Source organism: Schistocerca americana, chromosome 2 (genome assembly GCF_021461395.2).
Source record: "Schistocerca americana isolate TAMUIC-IGC-003095 chromosome 2, iqSchAmer2.1, whole genome shotgun sequence".
In the NCBI taxonomy this organism is placed as follows: Eukaryota; Metazoa; Arthropoda; class Insecta; order Orthoptera; family Acrididae; genus Schistocerca; species Schistocerca americana.
The window spans coordinates 862,642,687-862,658,225 of NC_060120.1; the positions used below are offsets into that span (position 1 = coordinate 862,642,687).

Here is a 15,539-nt window from a genome sequence, read left to right on the forward strand (position 1 = left end):
CAAGCAACATCTCCTCATCATCTTCAACAGGATCTGGTACGATGGCATCTTTCCATCACAATAGTGGGAGAGCACCATCATTCTGGTGCTCAAACCCAGTAAAAACCCGCTTGATATGGATAGCTATCGGCCCATCAGCCTCACCAACTTTCTTTGTAAGCTGCTAGAATGTATGGTGTGTCGGCGGTTGGGTTGGGTCTTGTAGTCATATGGTCTACTGGCTCCATGTCAGGGCGGCTTTCGCCAGGGTCGCTCTACCACTGATAACTTGTGTCCCTTGAGTCTGCCATCTGCACAGCCTTTTCCAGATGCCAACACCTAGTTGCTGTATTTTCTGATATACAAAAAGCATATGACACCACCTGGTGACATCATGTACTTGCCACATTATAAGAGTGGGGTCTCTGAGGCCCGCTCCCGATTTTTATCAAAAATTTCCTGTTGCTTCATACTTTCTGTGTCCAAGTTGGTGCCTCCCATAGTTCCATCCATATCCAGGAGGATTGAGTCCTGCAGGGCTCTGTATTAAGAGTCTCTCTATTTTTAGTCGCCATGAACAGTCTAGTGGCAGCTGTAGGGCCATCCGTCTTGCCTTCTCTGTATGCGGATCACTTCCGCACTTCTTGCTGCTCCTCCAGTACTGGTGTTGCTGAATGCCGCCTACAGAGAGCCATTCACAAGGCTGAGTCATGGGCTCTAGCCCACAGTTTTATTTTCAGCCGTGAAGTCGTCTGTCATGCACTGCCCGCATCTCGTGGTCGTGCGGTAGCGTTCTCGCTTCCCACGCCCGGGTTTCCGGGTTCGATTTCCGGTGGGGTCAGGGATTTTCTCTGCCTCTTGATGGCTGGGTGTTGTGTGCTGTCCTTAGGTTAGTTAAGTTTAAGTAGTTCTAAGTTCTAGGGGACTGATGACCATAGATGTTAAGTCCCATAGTGCTCGGAGCCATTTGAACCATCTGTCATGCACTTCTGTCGGCATCGTACCATTCATCCGGAACCAGAACTTTACCTTACTGACGATACACTCACTGTAGTGCAGGCATATCAATTCTTAGGACTGGTTTTTGATGCCTGATAGATTTGGCTAACTCACCTTCGTCAGCTTAAGTGAAAATGCTGGCAGCACCTCAATGCCCTCTGCTGCCTGAGCAACACCAGCTGGGGTGCAGATCACTCTATGCTGCTGCAGACCTACAGAGCCCTTGTAAATTCCGTCTTGACTACGGGTGTCTGGTTTATGGGTTGGCAGCACCTTCAGCGTTGCATTTACTTGACCCTGTACACCACTGTGGGGTTCGACTAGCAACAGGAACTTTTAGGAGGAGTCCGGTGGCCAGCATACTGGTGGAGGCTGGTGTCCCTCCATTGCCGATCGAACTCAGATAACCTCGCGGATCTCCACTGTCACTTCCTCTCGATTCTTGACATGTACGGGGGTCATGAAGTGGTTTACACTGATGGCTCAATGGCCGAAGGTCACATTGGCTTTGCCTACGATCATGGAGCACATATAGAACAGCACTCCTTGTCCGATGGCTGCAGTGTTTTCACTGCAGAGCTAGCAGCCATATTTCATGGTCTTCAGCATATCCGCTCATGCCCAGGTGAGTCATTTCTCCGTGTACTGACTCCTTGTGCAGCCTGCAAGCTATCAACCAGTGCTACCCTTGTCATCCTTTGGTAGCGACCATCCAGGAGTCTATCTATGCCCTGGAATGATCCAGTCATTCAGTGGTGATTGTCTGGAGCCTAGGTCACGTTAGAAGCCTAGGCAACAAACTCGCCGACAGGCTGGCCAAACAGTCTACCCGGAAACCACTTCTGGAGATGGGCGTCTCTGAACCTAACCCTCATTCGGACTTATGCCACAGTGTTTTTCGAATTTGGGAGATGGAATGGCATAACAGCATGCACAGCAAACTGCGTGTCATTAAGGAGACTATGAATGTGTGGATGTCTTCCATGTGGGCCTCTTGCAGGGTATCAGTTGTCCTCTGCCGGCTCCGCATTGGCCTCACTTGGGGGACCAACGGTTACCTCCAGCGCTGTGAAGACCCGCCTTAGTGTCGGTGTGGCGCCCGGTTGACAGTGGCCCATCTTCTGGTGCACTGTCCTGCTTTGACTGCCCACAGACAGAATCTTGGGTTACCGGACTCGTTGCCACTAATTTTATCCGACAACACCTCATTGGCTGAATTAGTTTTATGTTTTATTCATGAGGGTGGGTTTTATCATTGATCTAAGTTTTAGTGCATGTCCTTTGTCACTCTTTGTCCTCCATCCTAGTGCTTTTAGGGTGGAGGTTTTAATGTGTTGCAGAGTGGCTGGCTTCTCCTTTTTATTCTCATGGTCTGCCAGCCATGGTTATCTGCTTTGTTGTTTTACTCTCTTCATCCCGTTTCTTTCATTTCTGTGGTTTTCTTGTCCTCCTTTTGTCCATTTACATGTTTGTTGTCCTTCATCATTCTTGTGCTTTTTCCTTTCACTCTGTTTTGTGTTGTCAGTCTTGTTTATTTTATTCTCACACTTTTATTCAGAACAAGGGACTGATGACCTTGTAGTTGGTTCCTTCCCCCCCTCTTTTAATCCAATAATACACTCCTGGAAATTGAAATAAGAACACCGTGAATTCATTGTCCCAGGGAGCCAGGAAGGGGAAACTTTATTGACACATTCCTGGGGTCAGATACATCACATGATCACACTGACAGAACCACAGGCACCTAGACACAGGCAGCAGAGCATGCACAATGTCGGCACTAGTACAGTGTATATCCACCTTTCGCAGCAATGCAGGCTGCTATTCTCCCATGGAGACGATCGTAGAGATGCTGGATGTAGTCCTGTGGAACGCCTTGCCATGCCATTTCCACCTGGCGCCTCAGTTGGACCAGCGTTCGTGCTGGACGCGCAGACCGCGTGAGACGACGCTTCATCCAGTCCCAAACATGCTCAATGGGGGACAGATCCGGAGATCTTGCTGGCCAGGGTAGTTGACTTACACCTTCTAGAGCACGTTGGGTGGCACGGGATACATGCGGACGTGCATTGTCCTGTTGGAACAGCAAGTTCCCTTGCCGGTCTAGGAATGGTAGAACGATGGGTTCGATGACGGTTTGGATGTACCGTGCACTATTCAGTGTCCCCTCGACGATCACCAGTGGTGTACGGCCAGTGTAGGAGATCGCTCCCCACACCATGATGCCGGGTGTTGGCCCTGTGTGCCTCGGTCGTATGCAGTCCTGATTGTGGCGCTCACCTGCACGGCGCCAAACACGCATACGACCATCATTGGCACCAAGGCAGAAGCGACTCTCATCACTGAAGACGACACGTCTCCATTCGTCCCTCCATTCACGCCTGTCGCGACACCACTGGAGGCGGGCTGCACGATGTTGGGGCGTGAGCGGAAGACGGCCTAATGGTGTGCGGGACCGTAGCCCAGCTTCATGGAGACGGTTGCGAATGGTCCTCGCCGATACCCCAGGAGCAACAGTGTCCCTAATTTGCTGGGAAGTGGCGGTGCGGTCCCCTACGGCACTGCGTAGGATCCTACGGTCTTGGCGTGCATCCGTGCGTCTCTGCGGTCCGGTCCCAGGTCGACGGGCACGTGCACCTTCCGCCGACCACTGGCGACAACGTCGATGTACTGTGGAGACCTCACGCCCCACGTGTTGAGCAATTCGGCGGTACGTCCACCCGGCCTCCCGCATGCCCACTATACGCCCTCGCTCAAAGTCCGTCAACTGCACATACGGTTCACGTCCACGCTGTCGCGGCATGCTACCAGTGTTAAAGACTGCGATGGAGCTCCGTATGCCACGGCAAACTGGCTGACACTGACGGCGGCGGTGCACAAATGCTGCGCAGCTAGCGCCATTCGACGGCCAACACCACGGTTCCTGGTGTGTCCGCTGTGCCGTGCGTGTGATCATTGCTTGTACAGCCCTCTCACTGTGTCCGGATCAAGTATGGTGGGTCTGACACACCGGTGTCAATGTGTTCTTTTTTCCATTTCCAGGAGTGTATAAACATTGTTATTGTTTCACTGATGGACTGAAAATTTATGATCTTATTGTTGTATCACATGTGTTCCATAGGTAGTGGAGGGCTACGGGCAGACAGAGTGCTCTGCACCAGTAACTCTGACTGTACAAGGTGATCACGTTCCAGACCATGTAGGGCCTCCAGTTGCCTGCTGCTGTGTCAAATTAGTGGATGTGCCTGAGATGGAGTATTATGCATCAAATGGCCAAGGAGAGGTTTGTGTCAAAGGCACAAATGTTTTTCTAGGCTACTACAAGGATGAAGAGAAAACAAATGAAACAGTTGACAGTGATGGATGGCACCATACTGGCGATGTTGGACAATGGCTGCCAGTGGGTATACTGTAAAATAATTTTAATTTTGTTGTAATTATCAAATGAAAATTTTCTGTATGATCATAGATTTTCTAAATTGTTTTCAGAATGGCACACTGAAGATTATTGATAGGAAGAAACATATATTTAAATTGTCACAGGGAGAATATATAGTTCCCGAAAAAATTGAAAATACTTACATTCGAAGCCAGTATGTACAGCAAGTATTTGTTTGTGGCGAATCTCTAAAGGTCAGTGTTGTATAAACAAAACTATAAATCAGTAAATTTGTATTGAGCTGTATTATATGTAGATGGCATGTTGAGGATAGAGCATGTTAAGTTGTGATCAGTGGCTGTCAACTATTTACTTGATGGCGTTTCTAAATCACATATTATTCCTTGCTATTACCAGTTATGAACAAAATATTCATCATCGCATCTATCCTCTACAAGCTGCCTTGTGATACGTGGGAGAGGTTGTTTTGTGTACTATGGTTACTACTTCTGTGCCAGTCAACAATTGTCAATGAGAACAACAATCGTTGGTAATCTCTTATGTGAGCCTGAACACCCCTAATCTTGCCTTCATGGTCTATTCATGACATACACACATAAGAAAGCAATTTTAGTTGGCTCCTTCAGGAATGTACACCCTCAGAGTTTTAACAGTAAACGACATTATCATGCGTAATGCTTCTCTTGTGAAGTCTGTAACAGGAGTCAGATGAGCATCTTCATAACATTTTGCCCTTGCTACACAAACTTCTGATGAAATGTGCTGCTCATCTTTGTATCTCCTCCATTTCCCTTACTGACAAGCAGTATTAAAATATTGGTCGAACAATGCTTTTGTAAGCAATCTTCTTCATGGATGGACTATACTTCCTGACGATTCTTTCAATGGACCTGTCTGGCAAATGTGTTTCCTGCTATTAGTTGTACTTTGTTGTTCCACTTGATGTCATTTTGTATGCACACTCACAGATAGGTAATGGGTGTGTCTGCTTCCAGTGATTGTGCAACACTTGTGTAATCATACAATAAGGCACCTTGTGCAATAGCTCATATTTATGTTGCGGGTTAACTGCCAGTTCCTGCATGAAGCGTCAATCCAATACAGATTGTCCTGCATTTCATTAAAATTTTATGGCATTGCAACTTCTCTACATACAACAGCAGCATCTGAGAACATTCTCCAGAAGTTTTTGACATTATCTACCAAGCCATTTAAATAAAAGTATGAACAATAATGGCCCTATAACACTTCCTTGGAGTACACCTGAAGTTACTTTTACCTCTGAAGATAAGTCTCTTTTAAGATTGATGTGCTGTATTCTATTAGCAAAAAGCTCATCAGTTCAGTCCAGTTGCAAAGCAAGTCTAATATTCCATACAGTCATATTCAATTCATTAGTAGGCAATATGAAACTGTATCAAATGCCTTCTTGAAGATGAACATGGCATTCATCTGGGTGCTTGAATTTTCTGTGTTCTGGATTTTGTAAACAGAGTGAGCCAGGTTTCACATGCTCAGGCTATTTTTGGTGCCTAGATAGGTCATAATATGTAGTATAATATGTGTTCCAAAATTCTCAGCTGTGATACAGGCCCATAGTTTTGTGCATTTCTTTGATGATTCTTTTTTGAAAATATGAGTGTGCATTCATTCTGTTACTTGGAACGCTTCATTCCTCCAGCTATCTACAATAATTGCTGCTGGTAGAGTTAAAATTTCTTTTGCATACTCTACATAGAATCGTGCAGATATTCTACCAGCATCAGTCACCTTCTTCCTCTTAAATGATTTTAGTTAATTTTCTATCCCACGGCCACTTAGTTTGATATGTCATTTTGGTATTTGTGCATTGAATTAGAAGAGCAACCTCAGTACGATCTTCCTTAATCAATTAATTTTGGAAAAAGGGATTTTAGTATTTTGGCCTTCTCTCGTCGTCTATTTTGATGCCATTTTAGTCACTGAGTGAATGTCTGGACACTTGGTTTCAATCGGCTTACTGATTTAACATAAGACCAAACCTTCTAAGTATTTTCTGCCAAATCAGTAGTTAGAATTTTACTTTCAAATTCATTGAATGTTTCATGTAAGGCTCTCTTTAGGCTAGTTTTGGTTTAATTCAGTTTTTGTTATCAATGAGACTTTGACTCTGTTTAAACCTGCAGTGAAGCATTCTTCAGTTTTGGAGCAGCTTTCTAATGTGGTTGCTGAACCGTAGCATGTGTTTCCCATCCGTCATAACTTTTCTTAGCACATATTTGTCTGAGGCATATTTTACAGTGCTCTTGAATTATGAACATTTATATTCAACATTTTCGGAGATAAATTTTTGATTCTGACCCCTGAAGTAATCTGACATCTGTTCATTGTCATGCTTAGTTTGTAATGTCTTTTGAGGGCATTACCTACAAACAAATCTGGGGTACAGCTATGGATACTAGCATGGCACCATCCTATGCCAACCTATTCATGAGCCATTTAGAGGAATCCTTCCTAAATACACAGAATCCTAAACCCCTCACCTGGTTCAGATTCATTGGTGACATCTTTGAGATCTGGATTGCGGGTGAGGACACCCTCTCCACATTCCCCCAGAAACTCCTACTCAACTCAACAGGCCACCTTCCTAGACGTTGACCTCCACCTGAAAGGTGACTACATCAGTGCCTCTGTCCATATCACACCTACTAACCACCAGCAATACTTCCACTTCAACAGCTGCTACCCATTCCATAGAAGTCCCTTACATACAGCCTAGCTGCCCACAGTGGTCACATCTACAGTGATTAGCTGTCCCTCTCAAAATATTCCATGGGTCTCACTGAAGCCTTCAAAGGCCGTAATTATCCTCCCAGTCTTGTACAAAAACAAATCTCCCATGCCTTATCTTTCCAGTCTCCCACCACCTCCCAAGCCCTCACCTTCCAGCCACAGAGGAGCATTCCCCTCGTAACTCAGTACCACTCAGGACTGCAGCAAATGAATTACATTATCCATCATGGTTTTGACTACCTCTTATCATGCCCTGAAATGAGAAATGTCCTGCCCACTATCCTTCCCACCCCTCCCAGAGCGGTATTCCGCCATCCACCAAAACTACACAACATACTCATCCATTCCTACACAACCCCTGCTCCCAACCCCTTACCTCATGGTTCATGTACCTGTAATAGATTTAGATGCAAGACCTGTCCCATACATTCTCACACTACCACCTGCTCCAGTCTGGTCACAAACATCACCTAGCCCAACAAAGGCACAGCTATCTGTGAAGCCAGACATGTGATCTACAAGCTAAACTGCAACCACTGTGCTGCATTCTATGTGCGCATGACAGCCAACAAGCTGTCTGTCTGCATGAATGGCCACCAACAAACTGTGGCCAAGAAACAAGTGGACTAACCTGTTGCTGGGCATCTACATCTACATCTACATGATTACTCTGCAATTCACATTTAAGTGCTTGGCAGAGGATTCATCGAACCACAATCATACTATCTCCCTACCATTCCACTCCCGAACAGCACGCGGGGAAAAACGAACACCTAAACCTTCCTGTTCGAGCTCTGATTTCTCTTACTTTATTTTGATGATCATTCCTACCTATGTAGGTTGGGCTCAACAAAATATTTTCGCATTCGGAAGAGAAAGTTGGTGACTGAAATTTCGTAAATAGATCTCACCGTGATGAAAAAAGTCTTTGCTTTAATGACTTCCATCCCAACTCGCGTATCATATCTGCCACACTCTTTCCCCTATTACGTGATAATACAAAATGAGCTGCCTTTTTTGCACCCTTTCCATGTCCTCCGTCAATCCCACCTAGTAAGGATCCCACACCGCGCAGCAATATTCTAACAGAGGACGAACGAGTGTAGTGTAAGCTGTCTCTTTAGTGGACTTGTTGCATCTTCTAAGTGTCCTGCCAATGAAACGCAATCTTTGGCTCGCCTTCCCCACAATATTATCTATGTGGTCTTTCCAACTGAAGTTGTTCGTAATGCTAACACCCAGGTACTTAGTTGAATTGACAGCCTTGAGAATTGTACTATTTATCAAGTAATCGAATTCCAACGGATTTCTTTTGGAACTCATGTGGATTGCCTCACACTTTTCGTTATTTAGCGTCAACTGCCATCTGCCACACCATACAGCAATCTTTTCTAAATCGCTTTGCAACTGATACTGGTCTTTGGATGACCTTACTAGACAGTAAATTACAGCATCATCTGCGAACAACCTAAGAGAACTGCTCAGATTGTCACCCAGGTCATTTATATAGATCAGGAAGAGCAGAGGTCCCAGAACTCTTCCCTGGGGAACACCTGATATCACTTCAGTTTTACTCGATGATTTGCCGTCTATTACTATGAACTGCGAGCTTCCTGACTGGAAATCACGAATCCAGTCGCACAACTGAGACGATACCCCATAGGCCCGCAGCTTGATTAGAAGTCGCTTGTGAGGAACAGTGTCAAAAGCTTTCCGGAAATCTAGAAATACATAATCAGCTTGAGATCCCCTGTCGATAGCGGCCATTACTTCGTGCGAATAAAGAGCTAGCTGCGTTGCACAAGAACGATGTTTTCTGAAACCATGCTGATTATGTATCAATAGATCGTTCCCTTCGAGGTGATTCATAATGTTTGAATACAGTATATGCTCCAAAACCCTACTGCAAACCGACGTCAATGATGTAGGTCTGTAGTTCGATGGATTACTCCTACTACCCTTCTTAAACACCAGTGCGACCTGCGCAATTTTCCAATCTGCAGGTACAGATCTATCGGTGACCGAGCGGTTGTATATGATTGCTAAGTAGGGAGCTATTGTATCAGCGTAATCTGAAAGGAACCTAATCGGTATACAATCTGGACCTGAAGACTTGCCCGTATCAAGCAATTTGAGTTGCTTCGCAACCCCTAAGGTATCTACTTCTAAGAAACTCATGCTAGCAGCTGGTCGTGTTTCAGATTCTGGAATATTCCATTCGTCTTCCCTGGTGAAGGAATTTCGGAAAACTGCGTTCAATAACTCCGTTTTAGCAGCACAGTCGTCAGTAACAGTACCATCGGCACTGCGCAGCGAAGGTATTGACTGCGTCTTGCCGCTTGTGTACTTTACATACGACCAGAATTTCTTTGGATTTTCTACCAAATTTCAAGACAATGTTTCATTGTGGAACCTATTAAAGGCATCTCGCATTGAAGTCCGTGCCAAATTTCGCGCGTCTGTAAATTTTAGCCAATCTTTGGGATTTCACGTTCTCCTGAACTTCGCATGCTTTTTCCGTTGCCTCTGCAACAGCGTTCGGGCCTGTTTTGTGTACCATGGGGGATCAGTTCCATCTCTTACCAGTTTATGAGGTATGAATCTCTCAATTGCTGTTGCTACTATATCTTTGAATTTGAGCCACATCTCGTCTACATTTGCATAGTCAGTTCGGAAGGAATGGAGATTGTCTCTTAGGAAAGCTTCTAGTGACACTTTATCCTCTTTTTTACATAAAATTATTTTGCGTTTGTTTTTGGTGGATTTGGAACATGACATTCTTCATTTCAATGACTGCTTCACAGCCTGTGCTACATGGATCTACATCTACATCTATATCCATACTCCGTAAGCCACCTGACGGTGTGTGGCGGAGGGTACCTTGAGTACCTCTATCAGTTCTCCCTTCTATTCCAGTCTCGTATTGTTCGTGGAAAGAAGGATTGTTGGTATGCTTCTGTGTGGGCTCTAATCTCTCTGATTTTATCCTCATGGTCTCTTCGCGAGATATACAAACACCAACTTTTTTGAATTGTGCAAGTGGGAACTTTCCTGCAATATATCCTACATTCCCGTAACCCTCCTGGCCTCAACCTTCTTTAGTCATTGTGCTCACCCATCCAGCCCCTTCCCTGTCCCCATTTCAGCGCTACACAGCCCTCATTCCTCCACACACCCAGTCTTCTTACTTCTCTAGTTTTCCACTACCCCCGCCCCCACCCCTCCTCTCCCCTGCCCTCTGCCTAACCTCCCGACTGCATATAACTGCCCTACCCTCTCTCCATCTTGTCCTTTTGCACTCCCCAGCAGCACTGCTACCCACCCCTACCATGCTATCCCTCCCCTCCCATGCCCCAGACTACTCCTTACCCCCCAACCCATTTGCCACTCCCATTATGCACTGGTGCTGCTGCTGCTCAGTGTTGCCAGAGACTGCAGTCGTGTGTGTGTGTGTGTGTGTGTGTGTGTGTGTGTGTGTGTGTGTGTGTGTTTTGTCTATTTTTGTAGAAGGCCTTGCTGGCTGAAAGCTTATTTGTGACAGACTTTTTGTTGCGGCTATCTACAACTCGCCATCTCCATTGTATGGTGAGTAACAATTTTCCTTCTCATAATATTGTCTGATTTCCACCTACTGGTTAGCTACTTAATGTAAACTGTACTTAGTTCAAAAATTAAGTTTTCACTTGAGTGTTGTATTCTTTTCTTATTATGTACTACCCCAAGACTTGACCACATTAAAGATGTAAAAAGTTATGGTTAGAGTCCAATTTATTTCTCCTAATAACTCTCCCCTAACTCTCAAAAAGCTTTTTCAACTTTCTTACCCAGTCACTGAAAAGCAGTGTTGCAAAACATCTTTTCCAATACAAAAATCAGCTTAAACTTTTTTTTAGAAGTGCCGCTTGTCAATTAATCTTTAAAATGCATAACTGCATGGGCATTTATGAATTTTGGGCATATGACAGAATTGTCAAAGTCTCTGGTTGAAGCCTTTCACTTTGCTCCAAACCAGTGTACCATAACTGGTTCTGGAAATGATCCTCCAAAATGCTAATTCTGCTTCCGCATGGTGTGTAACACTGATTATCTTCACTAATTCAACCAGCTGCTTGTAGGAACTGAGGATGGCCTCAGAGCTTAAGTGCTACGCACCATTCATGCCAACAGGAGCCATGATTTACACCCAGGTGTGCCCAGTGCACTCAGTCACTGTCAACACAGCCTCCTCCACATTTTTTATAAGACCCCTAGGAAGCGTACAGAACTGAAACTTGCTTTCCTTCCTGGCAAGCTTGCTATTTCTTTAAGAGGATACACCTGCCTTATGTTGGAGCTCCCAATGACCAGCAAACCCATCCTCTTCTCTTATCCACTTATCCATGCCTTTCATGAAGATCAACCCCAGTCCTATTAGACAAAATGTCCTGTGCTGAGTCACATGTACTTTCAGCAATGGACAAGACCTCAATTATGTTTCCAAAGTATAAAGGGGTCAGCTGTGTAGCCAGTACTCACTTATGCCTTCCACCCTGAGACTCCTGACTTCCCCATGTTTGCCATACGCAGTCAGATGAAAGTGGACCTACAAAAACAAGTGAATCTGAAGGTGATAAAACATCAGGGGTTCCAGACAATGCCACAGGCTTGAGAGGTGCCACAGCTTTCACCTCAGGTGCTTAAACTTCACTCCAGGTTACAGCAGCAGCCCAAAGCCTGTCAACCATGGTCAACATGGCTTCCAATTGTAGTCACCATTTTCCTCTGTGTCCATAAACAACAGCTTCAGTCCCTGTCCACCGTGAAACTACATTTGTCTATACAACAAGGATTATAACAGCACACAGCAGTTGCTAGATGCAGTCAGAGTGCAGCTTCTACACTGCTTCTGGCTATCTATATGAAATTAAGTGAGCTCACACAATTATTGAGAAAAAATATGCACATAGTTAGAAAAAAATATTGCAAATTGTACAGGGAAACACTCACATAATATTTACTTCGTCACAGAAATGCGTCAGAAAAATACTAAACTAATCACTGTGTAGAAATAGAAACTGCTGTTTCTATTGGCAGCAGCTCCTACCTTTGTGGCTGGAGCTAGAGCATCTTTTCAGTTCAGGAAAATAATTTTATGTTTCAGTTTAATCTCTTGTAGAGACTATACCTAAAAACACTCCCGTCACTGGGCATATGTGGAGCTCCATATCAGAAACATATTGTTAATTCCAACACTACTACTTCTCTTCCTCTCCCTCTCTCTCTCTGAGAATGTGTTCCTTATAGTTTTTAAGAGTACATTAGATATTTGGAAAAGTGCCGCCATTCTATGCACAGAAAAAACATTCCTGTGCATAGCAGTATTTCAGAGTTAGTGAAGTTTCTAAGATATGGAGCATTGTTAGCAGAGACAGCTATTTTCCCATCAAAGTAGCAAATCTAGAATGAGAAAAAGCTCGACAATATCCGATAACACCAGAATTTTGCGAAACTCTCAACTTGAAGAAGGTTACTCTCTTGCAAATGTTCGATTCACATAAATATGAGAATGTTAAAGAATAATGGGAAGGGGAAGACAGTGCTCATCTGAAGTGTATAATAAAGGGAGTCAACTGTGAAACCAGGAGAACAGCTGCATTAATGCAGACATTTGATTCACCGACTTCACTAGAACAAATCAGACAGTTTCATCCACCTTAAGATGAAGCCTTACATTTCTAATTCAGTGCACTCTTTCAACATTACGGACAACCCCCACTGACTCCTATTACAATGGAAAGATTATCTATGAATATGAGGCAAGGATCCTCCATACGATAAGTGCATCAGTTGTTTGGGTAATCTCCCAGTGTGGTGTAAAGTGTGTCAAAACATTCCAGTAAGAGAAAAAAATTTGTAGAACAAAGGATTATGAAATAAATAACATATACACTAGTTGAGAAAATCTGTCTCAAAAACCATCCTGTTTTGCTACACCTTTCCTTCATGTGAGGAAAAAAGGATATGAGAGGCTAGATTACTAAACACAAATTCTGTCAACAGAAGCTAGTATGGACAGATGTAGTTAAAAGTGTCAATTACAGTGGTTCTCCATTGTGAAAACTGTTATAAGCTTGAGAGTATCCAAATTATGGCATCTCATTTCCAAAGAAGGATGTGCATATGGCAACCGGAATGACAACCTGGTAGATAGCAATCGGCAATATATCCAAATGGTGATGTGAGCTCTGCAACATCCTTGTATGCTTGCCAAGAGCTATACTTGAGGTAAGGAGTTGTGATTTCTACTCCATAGACTGGCCAGAAGTAGGGGCTGAGCAGCCAAATCCTAGGCCCTTGTGGAGTGGAGTGTCAGTGAATTTTGAAGGATTTAATGTATCTGTATTTAATTCTGACCTGGATACAACAGTCTGCACAAAACCTGAGAGATGAGAATGCAACATTATGAATCAAGCTTATGTAAATAAAGATTTAATCTTAACTTCAGTTCATATTTTCATTACATCCCGTAGACTTTTGTTTAAAAGTTATTGTAATGTCAGGTTGTTGTTTTCTTCATTCATAGCTTGCTCTTTGTGTGTCTGGATATTTTCAATTCTTGACACTTCTGTCTTCTGGCCTCGGCTTACCCCTCAGTTTCTCCACTTGTGTAATTCATGCTACCTTTTCCATCAACCAGGTTACAGTATGAGCCTTTCTCTGTCCTTCATCTCCATATACACTCAATAAGCAACTGTACCATTCATACTGGAGGGTACCTTGTACAAATAATAGAAATTCTCTGTCCAATTTCATTCATACATAGTGCGAGAAAAAAAAATGACTTTCTCTGTGACTCTGTATATGCCCTAATCTCTTTTATCTTATGCAGATGATTTGTATATGAAGTATAGATGGTGACAATAGAATGATCACTCAGTTGAAACTGGTTCTCTGAACTTACACAATAAGAGTTTCAGAAGAACTTCATCTTTCTTCCAATAACTCCCATTAACGTTCCTGGGTCATTTCTGCAACACTTTCATAAGAGCAATATTGTCATGTTACAATACTAGGAACTTGTCCTTGAATTTGTTTGATGTCTGTTGTTGTGTACACCTGATAATATTTCCAAACACTGGAACAATACTGTAAAACCTATCCTTCCATTTCCTCATTGTGCTTTGTTTCTCCTTTCCAAAGTATGCATGTAACTGTGGTAACAAAAATGCATACAGGAAAGTATCTTCATTTGGCTGAGTTTTGAGGATTAACTCGAAAGCAGCAGATTCCCTGTTCATTCAGTTTTCTGTTTGGCATCCATGTAGTGATTGGTAGTACTTCATTCCTGGAAAGGTATGGGCTTCACATTCTTGACCAGTTCTGATACATTTTAGACATCTTCAAATGTGACTGAGAGACACCAGATGCGGAGCAAGTTCATGAACATTTACGTATGTCTGCCTGTGTCTGTATATGTGCGGATGTGTGTGTGTGTGTGTGTGTGTGTGTGTGTGTGTGTGTGTGTGTGTGTGCGCGCGCAAGCATATACCTGTTCTTTTTTCCCCCTAAGATAAGTCTTCCCGCTCCCAGGATTGGAATGACTCCTTACCCTCTCCCTTAAAACCCACATCCTTTCGTCTTTCCCTCTTTCCTGATGAAGTAACCTTGGGTTGCGAAAGCTTGAAATTTTTCACTGTCTGAAAATTAATGGCTTGTTTTGATGACAACTCATTAATTTAAGGAAATGTAGTTAACTGGTTATATGCTTATTTTGTAAGTGAACAAGATGAACACCATTTCTGCTTACAATTCAACGTGGCTAACAAATGGCCAGTGTGAAATTCAGAAAAAAAGAAAGCAAGCTATCAGATGGCGACAGATCTGTCTCAAACTATAGTAGTAGTAACAACAACAACAACAACAACAACAAAAACGATGATGATGATCTGTATCGTCATTTTGGAGTCAAAAGACATTTTAAAAAATATTGTTGTTGACTGAGGATCAGATTCAAGCTTAAATAGATAGATTAAAATTTAAAATAGTGTCACTCACAGGAATGATGAGAAGTTTCTGTTTATAATTGCTTAATTGAACTGCATTTCCAAGAAGAAGAAGATTGTTTCTGGCACTAAAAACTTCCTGTACTGAATGCTTGTGATGTAACTGATGTTCTAAGGTGGTTATATTAATTAGTTTGATATTCACTAATTTTGGACCTGAGGAGGAGATCTGGGAGCTTTGTATTGGAGTAGATTATAAAAGTCAATAGCCTGTTCACTCGCTATTTTATTGAAATTGATTACATGTTTCAGATTTCCCACCATCATCAGATCTAACTATTACAGCAACAACACAGGCACATAGTTAATACATGTACTTACTATCTACAAGCCTATGTGTTGCTTCT

The 15,539-nt window shown here is 43.4% G+C and overlaps 1 protein-coding gene across 2 annotated transcripts in view; it reads left to right on the forward strand.

Annotated features, from left to right (window-relative positions):
* The window catches only part of LOC124595900 (long-chain-fatty-acid--CoA ligase 1), a 262,999-nt gene that overhangs the window by 240,525 nt on the left and 6,935 nt on the right, over positions 1-15,539 (forward strand). For both annotated transcript variants that reach the window (XM_047134808.1, XM_047134809.1), the window contains 2 exons: positions 4,100-4,378; positions 4,468-4,611. In XM_047134808.1, the coding sequence (XP_046990764.1) occupies positions 4,100-4,378; positions 4,468-4,611 (423 nt within the window). The remainder of the gene's footprint in view (positions 1-4,099; positions 4,379-4,467; positions 4,612-15,539) is intronic.